Below are 18,607 nucleotides of genomic sequence, written 5' to 3'. Positions count from 1 at the left end.
AGACAGATAGAGAACAAAAGGTGCTCAGGATAGTGGCCGCAGAGCTAAGCTTCTGAGCAACAAACTTAATGACTGTGGAATGGAACACATAGCTCACAGCGCATGGAGAATCCTAAAGGTGGCTTCAACACTTTTGCATAAATATTATTGATACTACCTTGGGTAACCAAGTGAACACAGGCTTTAAAAGACAACATCCATATGGAGAGACCGTGTGTCGTCGGTGCCTCTTTCTCATCCTGTGACGTGATGTGAATTTTTTTTAGGTATTCTTTGGCTATAATATATCCTCAGTGTGGTAACACCAAACAGGGAGAGGCAGATAGTCGTCTCACTGTCCTTTTACCAAAAGGAGAGAACAGGGGAATGCACGAATCCCAGTGACTGCTAATTCACGAAGTTCCACCCCTTCAGGTTATTGAAATGAAGGGGTCAGTAAACGGAACTTAACCATGTAACATGTGAAGCCACACTTCATGGTTAAACAAAGGTACTTTGTGATTGGAGAACGGATAAAACAGGCATGTCTGGCAGTTTATGTTTCTTCCTTGAAATGCAGTCCTTCAGTTTAACCACTGAAATAACAACCCAGGCTTCTTCAGAGTTACCTGGGGCCTATCGGGTCTTGGTCTTCTACCTCCTTATGAGAGATTTGATTTTCTGTAAATACATAAAGACAGGGCAGTCATTAAGCAGATCCTGCTCTGTACATTAATAATCTAGTGTCTAATGCTAGCCGGGCACTCAGATATGCTCAGTGTGAGAACAGATTTAGGCAGAAGAATATTTCAGGGTGCTTCTGATATTGTCTTATGATAAGTGGCTTGATTTCCTTGCCTGAGACATTGGGAAAAATTTATTTTTTCTAGGAGATCATCATCACGGTTGCCCTTGTCTTAAGTCTGTACAAACACTGTACTTATCTTTTTCATACAGATTCTGGGGATCCAGCCTCTGAGCATTCTAAAAGGATTACTGCAGAATTCAGCCTTCTCTCATCAGAGAGCCTGCTTGTTGAGACTTACTGGAACTTATGCACTGAGAGTGAACAGATGGAATGCAACGACAAACCCTCAAATGAAAGTGAGTCTTTGGTGCTACAGAGAATGTTGGCTCAGTTCGTGTGGTGGGGGAATGCAAAGCACAGCTCTGCTTTGGGAAACACACAAACAAGCTATCAGTGGAGGCACTGAGGGTGGGTTTTCAGACAACTGTTTAGGAAGACAAGTCAACCCAAAGGGGAGACACAAGCAGGGTTTAGAATAGCAAAACCAGGGGCGCCTGGGTGGCGCAGCGGTTAAGCGTCTGCCTTCGGCTCAGGGCGTGATCCCGGCGTTCTGGGATCGAGCCCCACATCAGGCTCCTCCGCTATGAGCCTGCTTCTTCCTCTCCCACTCCCCCTGCTTGTGTTCCCTCTCTCGCTGGCTGTCTCTATCTCTGTCAAATGAATAAATAAAATCTTAAAAAAAAAAAAAAAAAATAGCAAAACCAGTTAACCCAGGACAAGAATGCCAACTGACAGTGGCAGGCATAGATTCGTAAAGGACCTGGCTCAGAGATGAAACGTAGAGCTTATTGAAAGTGAGAAAAGAGGTTTCATCCAAATTAGGTCTGACAGACAACTTCTGTGCTCATGTTGCTGAGGTGAGTTGAGTTTGTCCTGCCTCCTTTGGCCCAATGACCTGACAGAGAACCCAACATGACATGGGCTTGCCTTGGGACTAGGAAGAGAGCAAAGCTCCCTGACACACTTGACATCTGTGTTTAAAACTCAATCCTAGAGTCCAGTTCAGATCAATATGTCTCTACAGGGCCTCCCCACAGGGATGACCTCTCTCGGCACAGCAGAGGTCTGGGATACAAAGAACAGGAGATCTATGTGGGTGTCCAGTTGGAGCTTTATCACCTTGACAATGGAGTACTCACTGGCCACTTCTAGAGAGGAACAGACTTCCAGGTCCTCAGGTGAGAAGATGGCGGTGCTCCTGTAAGGCCAGTAGGAGTCAGACAGGTCGGGAAGAACTGAATATATCAAGTAGTGTTTATCTGGAGAGTCCCGTGAGACGTCCTGCTCTACCACCTCTAGCAGCTGTCCACTGAGCCTGCAGGGTGGGGACAACCGAAGATTAACCTGAGAGGGATCTGAAATCCTATGTCCTGTCTGACTTTGATGGAAGGGACAAAGGAATGGTCAAGAAAGCAGAGAGGCTGACCCATTCAAGAGAGAAACAACTCTTCTTGTTTGAGTGCGACAAGCTCTGTTTGTCACAGGAGCAGCAGATAGAAAGGACAGTAAGTGCTCAGCGCACGGGCCAAAGCAAGCTTGTGAAGAAGGAGCCTCAATTATCTCTGTGTCATGCAATCATGACTCACTACACACAGAGTCTCAGAATAGTGGCTTTCCCCCTTCCTGTCAAATGGCATCGAGTTCTGCATTTGTGACCAAGTGACTGTCCCAGCTATCTCATCCAGAAAGGCCTCTTTCTCTCAATATCTGGCATGATAGTATATGTTTGTCTTCTTGCTGTGATATGTTCTTGCTAGGAAACCATGTCAACATGATAAATCTAACAGGCAGAAAGAAGACGTGCATCTCTCAATAAAGCACGGAGGACAGAATGAGCGAGCTCGGCGATCCTTGTGACATATTAAGTTTACCTGGGTCAGCTGACTGTGGGTTACTCAACTAGGGAGGTAATTAAGAAAAATGGAAGCAATCCAAGTACCATAAAAAAGCAGAAAACATGGTGAAAATGGATAATTTGTCATCGACCGAATAGATAATGTAGTTCTCTTCAGCACTTTCTGCTTTTCCCTGGGTGCCACTTTTGAATTCACAGCCCCCAAGAACTCAGAATTACCTGGGGGCAACTGACTCTTGTCCTTTTGGTCCCTCCTGATCAATTTGGTTTTCTGCAAATAAAGGAAGAGAAAGAGTTACATGAAGCAGATTCCCCTTCACAAATGCCCACTCTTAGGTCCCATGTAGCACAGGAGAGCAAGAGAAGCAGAGTGAAAACGGGCAACTGTGAGAGAACTCATCCAGGAGGGCTTAGGAGGGCCCTGGAAGCAATCACTGGCATTGCTGTCTTCAGCCATTAAATAAATGTCCCTGATATGACAGGCCATCATCACAGCATCCTGTCTTGAGTCTGCCAACAACAAGTTGATTCTTTTCCCCCGAGATCCTGGGGAAGAACCCGGCTGATTCCGAGGGGTTGCTGCAACCTCTACGACATCGGCCACAGCAACGTGTTTCGTGACACATCTCCAAAGGCAAGAGAAACAAGAGATAAAATGAACTTGTGGGACTTCATCAAGATAAAAAGCTTCTGCATAGCAAAGGAAACAGTCAAAAAAACTAAGGCAGACCTGGAATTGGAGAATATATTTGCAAATGACACTACAGATAAAAGACTGGTATCCAAGGTCTACAAAGAACTTCTCAAACTTAATACACAAGAAACAAATAAACAAATCATAAAATGGGCAGAAGACATGAATAGACACTTTTCCTTTGAAGACATACAAATGGCTAACAGACACACAAAAGAATGTTCAAAATCATTAGCCATCAAGGAAATTGAAATCAAATCCACACTGAGATACCACCTTACACCAGTTCTAAGGCCCTTGTCGGGGCTGTGCTTCCCCGAACATTCCCTGAGCTCTTTCTCTGGGGCCTCTCCCCGGTGCCATAGTCTGCTGCTTATGTCACCTCCACCTGAGAACTACATCTCCCCATTTCTCAGGTAGTTCTGACAGAGGAGCCCCAGGCCACCCCAGGCTCCAGGAATGGTCACTGAATGCAGGAGGGTAAGGAACGCACGACCCAGGGGAAGGTCAGAAAGCTCAGTCTTTAGGAAATCTGAGCAGAGGTGGGTCCTGATGAAGAGGAAGCTGGGGACGAGGCCCCAGAGATGAGGAGGATGAACTAGACGGAGGATCAGAGGGAGAGTGACATGTGCACTTCATGTAAGAAAGGGGCCACTTATGTCCTTAGAAAAGGGAAAAAGAAAAATAAGTGGGAGACAGTGTTGTGAGGCCAGTATTACCATTGTGACTGTGAGCACCGAACAGGGAAGATTGCCTTGAATATGTCATAGGAGAGAAAATGGGACACGAGCCTTTCTGAGAAAGCCAGGGAAGATGGGGTCCGGTGAAAGTGGAGCCTCTGACAACTGCCCCGTCCCCATGAAACAATGCCCCGAAACCATTTGCCGAGGCTAAAGCCCCACAGCGACCCACAAATTAGACATGACAAATTCATAGATGTTCTCAAGCAATTTCTGTTGAATCAGGCCCCCAGAATTTATGCCGTTTCTTCTTTCCCGTAGCGATGGAATGGAGATACTAGTTTTGCGCTTCCGATGAAGGGCAGAGGGGAAACTAGGTAAGAGGATGATAAGTTGGCCAGTTATAGAAGCCAGAAAGTTGCAAACCCAGGACCTGGGGCAGAGCTGATATAAACACCGGGTTCTTGCTGACCTCGCTGGATTGGAGCATCATGGGGTTCGACTCACCCCGTTCTGCTGCCTCCAGCCACAAGCCTGTGACAACCAACACAGGGAGTAGAACTTCCTACTCCCCGTCCCTCTCACCTTGGAAGAGCGGCCATTGGTTCCCAGAACCCATCTTGGCATTCAGGCTCCCGATGGCAGAGGAGAGGCCGAGCCTGGCTCTGTTGTCTCCACAATCCAACTGCTGTTCCAGCTGCTGTTGCAGAGAATTGGCCACCTGGGTGCTTGGCTGTGTCTGTGCTCCAGACATTTGCACCTCTGCCCTTTGGAAAGTCATGTTTCCACTCGATGGGCCCTGGTGACGGGGAGCCTGCATCGGGGCTGAAGCAAGAAGAGATTTCAATGGGATCCACCCCAGGGCTCCTTAGCTGAGCACTCCCAGAACACCCACGTCTGATGTCCCTTCTGGTCTGAGAGACCACCCTGCGAGCAGGTACAAAGGCAAACATCACGTGTATGAAGGAGATGTCAGTGTTGTGTCCTAGCCTAGGGATACTGGGACGGCAGGTGCCCAGCCTGCAAAGTCCCTGAGGTGAAAATCACCCCCTTCAGTCCACCAGGCCTTGGCATGGGCACACAAGTTCATTTCTATCATTCCATTAGTCGTAACCTTCTTCCTACAGCCTAGAGAGAGTAGGTCCTAGAGAGTTCTTAGGGCATGGGGAGAAGGAGTTGTCAGTGGGTGCTGTGCAGCATTAGAAGGGTGCCAGGCAGCCAAGTGAAGAGCCTCCTGGGCACCCCTTGTCACAACAGAAAAGGCCCGGGACCTCTCAGCTCTCACTGCTTTTGGATGAAGCCTCATGGAGACATTGATCTCTCAGAGGGGCTGGAAGAGCCCCTGGCTCTGCTCACAGGACAGAGTGACTCACAGGGTGGGAGTTGGCAGATGTGTGGCAGGGTCACAGGGATCTCTGGGGGCAGTCTTGCAACCTTTTTGTTTACATTTACAACTGTTTCAAATAATTTGGTACAAAAGCAGAGAGGACAGGGCCAACCCCATCCCCACACAGGCCCTGACAGGACTGAGTGGAGAGTAGTGGGCAGTCTGAGCTGGTGCGGGTCTGAGATCCTACTAACCACTGGCCAGGGGTCCTGGGCAAGTGACATGACGTTGCTGAGCCTCAGCACCCTCGGCTCTCACAGGAGATGCCACACCAACTGGAGAGTGACCTCTGAGGACACGAGCCGCTCCAGCACGACAGCGCTGCTGCTGAGCGGGCACGGAAAGGGACGTGGCGGACAAACGAAGCAAAGTAACTGTGTGTTTCATTTCTGCTTCCTGAATTGCTGTAATCCTGAGGAGGCCTTTGCTTCTTGGCCCCTCCGAGAGGAATGGGAAACGGGAGAAGGTGGTCCTAGGGTGGAGAGACTGTTAACTGACCAAAAAGATGAAGGAACAAAATGTTTCATGGCCAATTTCACTAGACAACATTGACACAGTGAGGAACCTCATAGACTCCTTGCTGCTCCTACAAGGTGATTTGATGGCAAGGAAATTTGGCTAACAACGCAAAGCTTCTCCCAGAAGCAAAGTCCGAATTGTAGCCTGAGTGGGAAGAAATGAGAATTGGGTGTTAGCCTGCACTCCTGTGCGAGTGTGACCCAAGGGGGTCTTGCTGAGAAGGCAGCACTTTCTGAAGATTCTGGAGAGGGGAACAACTCTGCTTTGCTCCAGAATGAGGCCAATACCCACGGCAGGTGCACGGACCGTGATCCTTTCATGACATTATGCTACTGAGAGCAACACTTGACGGGGAGAAATCACTGAAGCTGCACACAGGGTGGAAAGGACACCATCCGTGGAGGATGGAAAACCAGGCCTAGAGCTTCGGCTTCACTGAACCACGGGGTCCAGCTAGGACTGGGTGCTCGGGATCGTCTATCTAAATGCTGAGCATTCTGGGCTCCCCAGAAGCCAAAACTTTGATCTCAGCAACAATATCACAGATGCTGCAAATATGGAGCACATGCAAATCTGTGTGGAGAGCCAGAGAGTTTGCAGGACACTACACCAGATATACAACTGGCAATAGAATCTCATTAGTAGCAGAAGTCGGTTCTTACAAAAAGAAAGAAAGCAAGAAAGCGGAACGAAAAAGAAAAGAAAGAGTCCTGTTACCCAGATATCTAGCTGACATCGTGGTGGCTGAAGGTTTTACTCTTTTCCCGCATTTCTCCTCTCTAAACTGACTTGGTACCAAGGGCCTGCACTTGGGAGGGGCTTGGTGGCAGAGGGAAGTCTGGGACAGAAGGAAAGGAAAATTGTCTGACCCACATGATGCCTTTTTTTTATACACTCCGCCCAGTGTGGAGCCCAACGTGGCCTTGAACTCACAACCCTATGATCAAGACCTGAATGGAGATCAAGAGCTGGATGTTAACCAACTGAGCCACCCAGGTAACCCAGTGTTTTTGAAATGAAAACAGAGCAGATTCTAACCAGTTTGAGTCTCTAGGATCTGTGGCAGGGATGCACGCTCAGCGATTTAGGTTGTTGGATATAGAGAAGACAGGCTTCCTGACCTCCCTCCACCCAGGAGTGTTGTGCCCCTCACAATGGGAGTACTTACCACCCACATCCAGACCCAAGAAGGTTTCCTGCTTATCAAATGTGAATGAAGCACTTGTGTAAGGTCTGCAGGTGTCTGGCGGGTCATGGCCAAATGAAGAAGTCAAATAACAGTCATCCAGGGAGTCCTCGGGTCTTCATTCTTCTGCCACTGGTAGCTCCCTGTGGAGCCTCGTGTGACAGGCAGGACTAGAGATGCAACAAGAAAGTTGAGTCAACATGGAGTCCCAGCTGCTTTGGGCGGCACCGAAAGAAATGCGAAGTCTTCTTCCCATGAACCTTCTGCCTCCATCTGGGGCCAGAGTGTGGATGTACTGGGGATAGATGAGGCAGGCAGGGAGGGAGCAAGAGCTGGAGGGGCCCAGAGCATGGCCAGAATGGGAGACTAAAGGGAAGGAGTCTGAACCACCCCAGCACACAGCAGTCACAACACACAGCACGCTCAGAAAACAATAAACCAGCATCAACACTTTTGCATACGCTTTTGTTGACATTTACAGAAAGCACCAAGACAACCCCAGACTGGCAGCATTGTAGATTCCTAGAAAGCTCGTGTGTCCGAGGCCTACTTGTCTAAACACTGAGATATCAATTTTTTACACACTTTTCTTGCCATGAATTCTTGCCAACGTCTATAATGCGAAACCAGCAGAGACAGATGTGCATCTTAGGCTGGACTCAATACAAAGAGAGACCGTGAGAATGCAAGAAATCCTGTGATTGGTAGTATACCTGTGTCAATGGCCTGAGCTTCCAAATTTGGGACGCATAAAGAAAGGGGCCTATAAGTACCACAGTGAAACAGAGAACATTGCTAACGGACCATTTTATGGGTGTCTGAATGGGTGAAATAGGTACATTTAGCACTTTCTAGATTTGCCGAGAGCCAAGATCCCCAGACATCCCACTGCATTAAAGCCCATGATTCTTCAGAGTTACCTGGGGCATATCCGCCTTGGTCTTCTTCCTCCACAAGATCATTATGACTGTCTACAAATAAATACAGACAGGGCCAGTCACGCTCAACAACACCATGTGTACATTCCAATTAAGTATCCGATACAACTAGCACACGGACTGTGTGCCGCTAGCGGGCAGCAGGATATTGTGAGAGTAACCATCCAGGAGGCCTCAGGTAGTGCTCTGGGAATGTGCCTTGGTCTGCTTTCCTGAGCCATTGGGCATGAGCTCCCTGCTGTGGTAGAGCCACATCTCAAGAGTCTGTGTACAGCGTGAAACGTGTGTTTTGCCACAGATTCTGGGGAACAGCTTACCTACATTCTAAAAACTTAGTGCAACCTTCTCTCATTACCTTATGCCATGAGATAAATGGTTTAAGGGAATTTAGACACAGAGACCAGACTGATGGATGGAATCTGCAAACCCTCATGTCAAAAGAAACCTTTTGTGTACAATTCTTTGTGCTTACAGACATATGAGCCATGCATGGGAGGGGCAAAGGCCAGAATCAGCTGTGCTTCAAGGAAACCTACGAGCAAGCTGATGGCAGAGGTGTTGATGACCTGATACTCTGATGACAACTCAGTGTAGACAGCCAACATAGAGGACACAGACACTGGGAGTCAGAGCAGTCAGGCAGGGAAAGAACAAATCGAAAGATGTAGGTAAGGCTGCCAACATCTTTGGACAGGCACAAAAATTCAAGAGACAATATTCAGCTATGAAAATGAGAGCATTGGAGATGAAGAGAGATATTTAATGGAAATCAGGAACAAAGACAGAGACCTCTGCATGTGGAGCACAAGTGAGTGTTAGCTGTCACATCTGCCTTGAATCGAATGTCCTAACTTTTGTCAGAAGCCATAAGCATGGCCTGAGATGAGGAACAAAGGGCAGGTGCCTGACTCACCTGAGGTCTGTGCTAAAAAGTGTATCCTAGAGCCTGACTCAGATCCTTATGTCTACTGGGCTTCTACAGAGCGATGACACATTTCTGCACAACCAGAGGTTGGGATCCCAAAAATAGGGGGTCAGCTTGGGAGTCCAGTTGGAGCTTTATCACCTTGACAATGGAGGACTCACTAGCTACTTCCAGAGCAGAACAGATGTCCAGATCTTCGAATGAGGTGATGTCAGCCTTGCTACAAGTCCCGAGGGAGTCAGACAGGTCAGGAAGGGCCGAATAAGTCAAATAGCATTCATCCAGAGAGTCACATGGGGTATCCTCTTCCACCTCTGGCAGCTCTGCGGTGAGCCTGGGAGGGTCGGGAAATCTGAAGTTTAACACAAGAAAAGTAGACACCCCAGCATCCTACTGGTTTTGATGGGAGGCCGAGAAGTATACTCATAACAAAGGGGCACAGCCGTGATTAACAGCAAAAACTATCCTCCTGTTACAGGGGCAGAGAGTGGCTGCTGTGGGGGCAGTAGAGACAGATAGAGAACAAAAGGTGCTCAGGATAGTGGCCGCAGAGCTAAGCTTCTGAGCAACAAACTGAACGACTATGGAATGGAACACATAGCTCACAGCGCACATGGGGAATCCTAAAGGTGGCTTGAACACTTGCATAAATATTGTTGATACTACCTTGGGTGACCAAGTGAACACAGGCTTTAAAAGACAACATCCATATGGAGAGACCTTGTGTCGTTGGTGCCTCTTTCTTATGACGTGAGTGCTTTTTTTAGGTATTCTTTGGCTATAATATATCCTCAGTGTGGTAACACCAAACAGGGAGAGGCATATAGGCCTCTCACTCTCATTTTACCAAAAGGATAGAACAGGGGAATGCAGAGAATCCCAGTGACTGCTAATTCACCAAGTTCCATGCCCTTCAGGTTATTGAAGTGAAGGGGTCAGTAAATGGAACTTAACTATGTAACATGTGAAGCCACACTTCATGGTTAAACAAAGGTACTTTGTGATTGGAGAACGGATAAAACAGGCATGTCTGGCAGTTTATGTTTCTTCCTTGAAATGCAGTCCTTCAGTTTAACCACTGAAATAACAACCCAGGATTCTTCATAGTTACCTGGGGCCTATCGGGTCTTGGTCTTCTTCCTCCTTATGAGAGATTTGGTTTTCTGTAAATACATAAAGACAGGGCAGTCATTAAGCAGATCCTGCTCTGTACATTAATAATCTAGTGTCTAATGCTAGCCAGGCATGATATGCTCAATGTGAGAACAGGTTTAGTCAGAAGACTATTTCAGGGTGCTTCTGATATTGTCTTATGATAAGTGGCTTGATTTCCTTGCCTGAGGCATTGGGAAAAATTTATTTTTTCTAGGAGATCATCATCACGGTTGCCCTTGTCTTAAGTCTGTGCAAACACTGTACTTATCTTTTTCATACAGATTCTGGGGATCCAGCCTCTGAGCATTCTAAAAGGATTACTGCAGAATTCAGCCTTCTCTCATCAGAGAGCCTGCTTGTTGAAGACTTACTGGAATTTATATACTGAGAGTGAACAGATGGAATGCAACGACAAACCCTCAAATGAAAGTGAGTCTTTGGTGCTACAGAGAATGTTGGCTCAGTTCGTGTGGTGGGGGAATGCAAAGCACAGCTCTGCTTTGGGAAACACACAAACAAGCTATCAGTGGAGGCACTGAGGGTGGGTTTTCAGGACAACTGCTTAGGAAGACAAATCAACCCAAAGGGGAGATACACAAGCGGTTTAGAATAGCAAAACCAGTTAACCCAGGACAAGAATGCCAACTGACAGTGGCAGGCATAGATTCGTAAAGGACCTGGCTCAGAGATGAAACGTAGAGCTATTGAAGGTGAGAACATATATTTCATCCAAATTAGGTCTGACAGACAACTTCTGTGGTCATGTTGCTGAGGTGAGTTGAGTTTGTCCTGCCTCCTTTGGCCCAATGACCTGACAGAGAACCCAACATGACATGGGCATGCCCTGGGACTAGGAAGAGAGCAAAGCTCCCTGACACACCTGACATCTGTGCTTAACCTCAATCCTAGAGCCCAGTTCAGATCAATATGTCTCTACAGGGCCTCCCCACAGGGATGACCTCTCTCGGCACAGCAGAGGTCTGGGATACAAAGAACAGGAGATCTAGTGTGGGTGTCCAGTTGGAGCTTTATCACCTTGACAATGGAGATTCACTGGCCACTTCTAGAGAGGAACAGACTTCCAGGTCCTCAGGTGAGAAGATGGCGGCCTCCTGTAAGGCCAGTAGGAGTCAGACAGCTCGGAAGAACTGAATATGTCAAATAGTGTTTATCTGGAGAGTCCCGTGAGACGTCCTGCTCTACCACCTCTAGCAGCTGTCCACTGAGCCTGCAGGGTGGGGACAACCGAAGATTAACCTGAGAGGGATCTGAAATCCTATGTCCTGTCTGACTTTGTTGGAAGGGACAAAGGAATGGTCAAGAAAGCAGAGAGGCTGACCCATTCAAGAGAGAAACAACTCTTCTTGTTTGAGTGCGACAAGCTCTGTTTGTCACAGGAGCAGCAGATAGAAAGGACAGTAAGTGCTCAGCGCACGGGCCAAACAGCAAGCTTGTGAGGAAGGAGCCTCAATTATCTCTGTGCCATCCAGTCATGACTCTCTACATACAGAGTCTCAGAATGGTGGCTTTCCCCCTTCCTGTCAAATGGCATCCAGTTCTGCATTTTGTGGCCAAGTGACTGTCCCAGCTATCTCATCCAGAAAGGCCTCTTTCTCTCAATATCTGGCATGATAGTATATGTTTGTCTTCTTGCTGTGATATGTTCTTGCTAGGAACACATGTCAACATGATAAATCTAACAGGCAGAAAGAAGACGTGCATCTCTCAATAAAGCACAGAGGAGAGAATGAGCGAGCTCAGCGATCCCTGTTACATATTAGTTTACCTGGGTCAGCTGACTGTGGGTTACTCAACTAGAGAAGTAATTAAGAAGTGGGAAGCAATCCAAGTACCACAAAAAATCAGAAAACATGGTGAAAATGGATAATTTGTTGTCGACCAAATAGATATTATAGTTCTCTTCAGCACTTTCTGCTTTTCCCTGGTTGCCACTTTTGAGTTCACAGCCCCCAAGTATTCAGAATTACCTGGGGGCAACTGACTCTTGTCCTTTCGGTCCCTCCTGATCAATTTGGTTTTCTGCAAATAAAGGAAGAGAAAGAGTTACATGAAGCACATTCCCCTTCACAAATGCCCACTCTTAGGTCCCATGTAGTACAAGAGAGCAACAGAAGCAGAGTGAAAACAGGCAACCGTGAGAGAACTCATCCAGGAGGGCTTAGGAGGGCCCTGGAAGCAATCACTGGCATTGCTCTCTTCAGCCATTAAAGAAATGTCCCTGATATGACAGGCCATCATCACAGCATCCTGTCTTGAGTCTATGCCAACAACAAGTTGATTCTTTTCCCCCGAGATCCTGGGGAAGAACCCAGCTGCTTCTGAGAGGGTTGCTGCAACCTCTACGACATCGGCCACAGCAACGTGTTTCGTGACACATCTCCAAAGGCAAGAGAAACAAGAGATAAAATGAACTTGTGGGACTTCATCAAGATAAAAAGCTTCTGCACAGCCAAGGAAACAGTCAGAAAAACTAAGAGGCAGCCCACGGAATGGGAGAATATATTTGCAAACGACACTACAGATAAAAGACTGGTTTCCAAGATCTACAAAGAACTTCTCAAACTCAATACACAAGAAACAAATAAACAAATCATAAAACGGGCAGAAGACATGAATAGACACTTTTCCATTGAAGACATAATATTGGCTAACAGACACACGAAAAAATGTTCAAAATCATTAGCCATCAAGGAAATTGAAATGAAAACGACACGAGATACCACCTTACACCAGTTAGAATGGCAAATTGACAAGGCAAGAAACAACAATTGTTGAAGAGGATGTGGAGAAAGGGGATCCCTCCTACATTGTTGGTAGGAATGCAAGTTGGTACAGCCACTGTGGAAAACAGTGTGGAGGTCCCTTAAAAAGTTAAAAATGGAGCTACCCTGTGATCCAGCAATTGCACTACTGGGTATTTACCCCAAAGATACAGACATAGTGAAGAGAAGGGCCATATGCACCCCAATGTTCATAGCAGCATTGTCCACAGTAGCTAAATGATGGAAGGAGCCGAGATGCCCTTCAACAGATGACTGGATTTAAAAGAAGTGGTCCATATATACAATGGAATATTACTCAGCTATCAAAAAGAATGATGTCTCAACATTTGCTGCAACATGGACGGCACTGGAGCAGATAATTCTAAGTGAAATAAGTCAAGCAGTGAAAGAGAATTATCATATGGTTTCTCTCATCTATGGAACATAAGAACTAGGAAGATCGGTAGGAGATGAAAGGATAAAGTAAGGCGGGGTAATCACAAGGGGGAATGAAGCATGAGAGACTATGGACTCTGAGAAACAAACTGAGAGCTTCAGAGGGGAGGGTGGTGGGGGAATGGGATAGGCTGGGGATGGGTAGTAAGGAGGGCATGTATTGCATGGTGCACTGGGTGTTATACGGAACTAATGAATCATCGAACTTTTCATCAAAAACCAGAGATGTGCTGTATGGTGGCTAATATAATATAATAAAAAATATTATTATATAAAAAAAAGAGAGAGATACAGTGAAAATTAGGAGGTCTGGAAGTGACCTCCTGTGCCTGGGCTGGAGAGGTATATGAGTCTGGCAGGGCCACCTTGAGAGCAGTGATTGACAGTGGCCCAGACATAAAAGTGCTGTGACTTAGACAGGAGTTGAGCAAAGCTCGCTGACTCATGGAATGTCTTATATCAAACACAGTCCTACAGCCTGGATCACAACAGTTTGTAAGGATAGGATCTACTTATGGGGATTAAGACTCTGAGTCTACACAGTGTGAGGAACAAGGAATAGGGACACTACCTGGGGCAGCACATGGACTTTCCTCCCCTTTGTATGGGACCATTCTCTGGCTAATCCAGAGCAGAGCCGATTTCCTGTTCTTCAAATGGGAACTCACCATCACTGTAAGACTGGTCGCTGTCACACCCTTCTTCCAGAACCGAAGGGGTCAAATCGTAATCATCTACTCTGTCCTGTAGGACTTTTCGACTTCTTCCTGCTCCACGCTGTGCCGGGTGAGACAGGAATGACAACAGATCAAACCGGGATCAGACATCATGGCTTCCTAGCTGGTTTTGATGGGAGTTATAGGGAATGGTCACTAGAAGCAATGGGCCGTCGCCTGGAGAGGGAAAAAGCTATCCATCCTACAAGAGGCAAAGTGTGGCTGCCATGGTGGGGATGGGGGAGAGTAGCAGCAGCAGATAGCAGAGCACTGCCCACAGCAGGGCTGACGAGGAATGAGACTCTACCACCCCAGTATGGTTCAGTCACGGCATGAAGCACAGAGGGAGACCAGGCCCGGGGCAGCCACCACGTGCCTGAGTCGTGTTGACTTTAACATAGATTGACCAAGTGGTTACAGCTCTGGAGTCACTGCAGACTGCAGAAATGTGTGGCTGCTAGGCACCTTTGTATTAATAGTGTCACATGACACCCCACGTGTTTGGTTTTGGAAGTTACTTCTCTTGCTGGTTAATTTTGCTAGTGTCTGTGTACCAATTCCTTTGCTGGTCACCTTCCTACCAAGGCCCTTAGAGAACTGTGTAGGAAGTAGAGCGATCTCCTGTGTCCAGTCACAGGAAAGAATGGGTATTTTGTCCATACAGGAGTCCTGTGGCTGGTGAATCCATCTTGGTTTACAGCACCACAGAGACAACAGGCAACAGGCCATTCTTTGCTGACCACCCACAGTTTGCTAATCCTTGCTCTGACATCTGTGACTCTCTCTTGACCTCACTTCCTTTTCTTCTGAGACCCTGTCCATTTTTACCCACACATTACCGTTCCTGAACATTCATTGTCACCTGGGGGTCCGTGTTTCTTCTTCATGTTCATCCTCCTCCTTCTCATAATTTTCTGCAAATAAATTCAGAAATGTCTCGTCAGCTATTCCACATCACCACTATGAACACAGTGGCCTCTATGGCCCAATACAAAGTGTCCTTGCATGACTAGGCATCCACTGCATTTAGGGCACTGTCTTTAAGAATTGCTGTGGCATGGCTTTCTGATGCATCAGGCAGTGTGTCTCTGATTCTGAGGATCAGCATCACTGACCCTGGGCACAGCTTCTCACTGTCTCTTTGTTGTCCATATAAGGGGATGCTTGTCCAGTTTCACCTTGATTCTTGCAAACCGCGCAGCGCGTGTCACAGCGCGCGACAGGCACAGGCTCTCTGTGCATTCACAGCTCTCACATAGAGCTCCTCCTTGTCCTGAGGACAGGACAACCACCCTGTCCCACATCCAACCACCGGGACTTCATGGCCCCGCGTGGGCTCCAGTGTTACTGAGGGGTCATCTAGGAAACATGTTCCAGTCTAAACAGCGTTCCCACCTCAAGTCCTACTGCATCAAGTTCCTCATCCAACTCCACATGGTCAGGGGCTCTACTTTGTCTAAAGTGCATTCATGAATTTTCCATTATCTGCTCACTACAGTGACAACAGGTTATTTGATATACATTACAGATGAGGAGACAGATATGGACTAAGTAAACCTCACTCTCTCACCCACATTTCATACAGACTGGGCTAAGTCTGGGACCCTCCCACTTAGGCGGGATCCTAGCACACTAACTAGCTGCCTCCCTGTCACAGTCTCCTTTCCGGGACTCTAACACTGGTGGATGCTGCCTCCTGCCCCAAGGGCTGCTCCTCAGGGAGGAAGCAGACATGTGGAGCACTATGACCTCCAGCCGTGCATTTCTCCTCTCTGTTACCACCTTCTAGTCCTGGTCCTCTCATGGCCTTCGCACAATGGGAACAGAGGACAGCTGCTACAAACAGTGTGAGGGCAGGTGGGAAGACTCGAGCCCAGGCCTTGCAGCAGCTCAGTGCAATCAGGGCCTCTGGCTGCCTTACCAGCTGAGCTTGGCAAGGCACTTGGCCAGCCTGCGTCCCTCAGCCAGTTGCTCTGGAAGCCCTGTCCTGGCAATGCTCAGGGTCATCATGGGGAGGAGGTCCTCGAGGTGTTTATCAAGAGTTGGCAAACATCTCTCCTCTTCGCGTAATCTATCATATAAACGGGTCAGCTCTTCAGTCTGGTCTTTGATCAGCAGATGGCACTGTCTACGGTGGGACAGAGAGAAAATTTAACAATGAGAGAGTGGATCAATAGATTATAAGAGCTTTTGGGGAGATTTCTGGGAGAATTTCCCACAAGCAGCCCCGAAACAAATTTGTGCACATGTGTGGTTACCTGCCTGTGGCAGAGAAAGAAGAAAGTAAAACAAGGCCTCCTCTGTATCAGAGAGTGCTTCCTGTGAGCCCCCTTGACATCCCTTGCATCTTTTCCTTCTGGAAACAGACCCAGGGTCCTCCTAAGCACACGTCACAGACATGTCCTCAGCTGCTCACTTTGGGCATACCCATTTCCCTGAAAACTCCATAGTGCATCATGCAGCGAATGGACACACTGGCAGACACAGAAGTGTGGACCGAGGGCTGGTGTTAAGTCCTGAGCTCAGAGAATGGCAGGGTCAAGGGGACAGCATTTGCTGAAGGAACGATGATGACAAGCGTACCAGCCAGGTCGTGACTATGTGAAAGGGAAATGAGGTAGTGACTCACAACACTGTGAATGTGCTAAATGCCACGAACTGTTCCCTTGAATTTGGTGACTTTGATATTTTTTTACAAGAGAGAATGAGGCTCTGAGTCATTGGAGTCCATCATTTACCAATCACTGTTGTCTTAGTTGTTTTAGACATAGTTGTGGAACGTGTGCCTGCCGTGAGGGTTCTGCCCTTCTGGCCCAGACTTGTTGCTGCCCCAGGTCAGAGATGCCCACAGCTTCCCTCAGGCCTCCCACACAGAGCCCTGCTTACCTGAGCTCTCAGCCAACGTGTCTGCCCGCTCCCTCTTCTCCAGCTGCCCCTTCTCCCCCAGCACGGATTCGATGATGTCGCTGGACTCTTCACACTCTGAGAAACAGAGATGCCTGTCTCAGTGGAAAGCTGGATATGCTGCAGTGCTCGCTGTCTTCAAGGGAGGAGATGGGGTCCATTCCAGCGCAAATGGAACCCTGGCAACCAGGCTCTGCACGGGGAGCTCCACTTCTCATTCCTCAGCCTCTTAACTACAGCGCATTCTATTCCTCCCTGTTTCAGAGCCCAGGAAAGAACAGCCCCAAAGCTCAGAGGGGAAGTAGACGCGGTGAGTAGCAGGTATTTGGCAGAGTCAGGATTCGTATCCCCTGACACCGACCCTGATCATGGCCACTCTAGCAAGTCTTGTGGCCTCTTAAGTAAAACACTAAGCAGGGACATGACGGAAGGCCCCAGGACTCCAGGACCGATGGGTCCCCTGAACTAGATTTCTATACTGAACAAGATCTCAGAAAAAATTCACCCGATACACTCGTGTGAACTAGAATGCATAAAAGCAGAAGGACCTGAAAGGAATATGGCCAAATCCTAATAAAGTGTGTGTCATTAGAAGCAGTAGAATTATGAACAGAGTTTACACGGTGCCAGGCTCTGCTGTTAGAGCTTTACAAGGAACTACTCAGTATTCATTTCGACTCAGAGAAGTAGCACCCACAATAGTAGTAGTTTAACAGAGGAGGAATCTGAGGCACAGGAAGATAGGCAGTTGGATTTGAGTCCAGGAAGCCTGGCCCAGAGCCCATGCTCTTCACCCCTGTGCTGTGTTACCTCTACCGCAAGCCCTCGGGTGATACCTGATTTCATAATCTTCACAACTGCTTTCCCAGTTAATGAGATGATTATCGGGAAAGTTGTAAATAAAACTTTGTTTGTCCTTCCCTGAAAGCTCATCATCTCTTCACTTTCCTAAATAACAGGCTTCAATTTTTACTTTTGTCTGCATAAGTCGCGTTTTAATTATACCTCCCTTGTTATATTGAAAGCAGATTGTGAGAAAATGAGAAAACTTGGCTAAGAGTTGTCAGGATTCCTTCCTATCGCTCGGCTGTGACGCGTCCCATTCTGCACCGCATCCCCTCTTAACGAGAAGGCCACCGAGCTCCTCATTTCAGGCTGACTGTGTGGGAGAGCCTACCCACAGACTAAGGCTTGGGTGGTTCCTGGGGCCGTGGTCTCCCCACTCACCCTCATCTCTCTTGGCCACATGTCTCATGGCCCAGGCCTTAACTGTTGGGCACCCTACATCATTGCTGTCCCAGCTCAGGGAGATACAGGGAGGTAGCAGAGGTTGTCTGATGTTCCCGGAAACACCCTCAGCCTTATCACTGGGTATCAGATGGCCTCTGTGGAGCCAGGAAGCAGAGCCTGCACGGGTTCCCTCACCAGGGAGTCACTGTGTGGATGGTGTCACCTCATGGATCCTCACAGTTTCGGAGAAAGCAGAACCCACCTCTATCTCCTTGAAAGCAGGTCATGTCACCTGCTACCCTCCCCATGTGTACCATCAGCATGTTTCCCCAGTGTCCCTAGCTCGGAAGCTTTGCCAGTGGGACATCAGAGAGAACTACCTGATGGAGTTC

The 18,607-nt window shown here is 47.8% G+C and overlaps 1 protein-coding gene across 1 annotated transcript in view; it reads right to left on the bottom strand.

Moving 5' to 3' along the window:
* The window catches only part of LOC121101952 (neuroblastoma breakpoint family member 10-like), a 48,382-nt gene that overhangs the window by 22,798 nt on the left and 6,977 nt on the right, over positions 1-18,607 (bottom strand). Inside the window, exons 5-6 of the mRNA XM_040626581.1 lie at positions 12,115-12,166; positions 1,927-2,102 (exon numbers count right to left, since the gene is read on the bottom strand). Coding sequence (XP_040482515.1) covers positions 1,927-2,102; positions 12,115-12,166 — 228 coding nt within the window. The remainder of the gene's footprint in view (positions 1-1,926; positions 2,103-12,114; positions 12,167-18,607) is intronic.

This window comes from Ursus maritimus, unplaced genomic scaffold, assembly GCF_017311325.1.
Source record: "Ursus maritimus isolate PB19 unplaced genomic scaffold, ASM1731132v1 scaffold_117, whole genome shotgun sequence".
In the NCBI taxonomy this organism is placed as follows: domain Eukaryota; kingdom Metazoa; phylum Chordata; class Mammalia; order Carnivora; family Ursidae; genus Ursus; species Ursus maritimus.
Note: the sequence above shows the minus strand (reverse complement) of the source record. Positions and strands in the feature narration are given on the sequence as shown.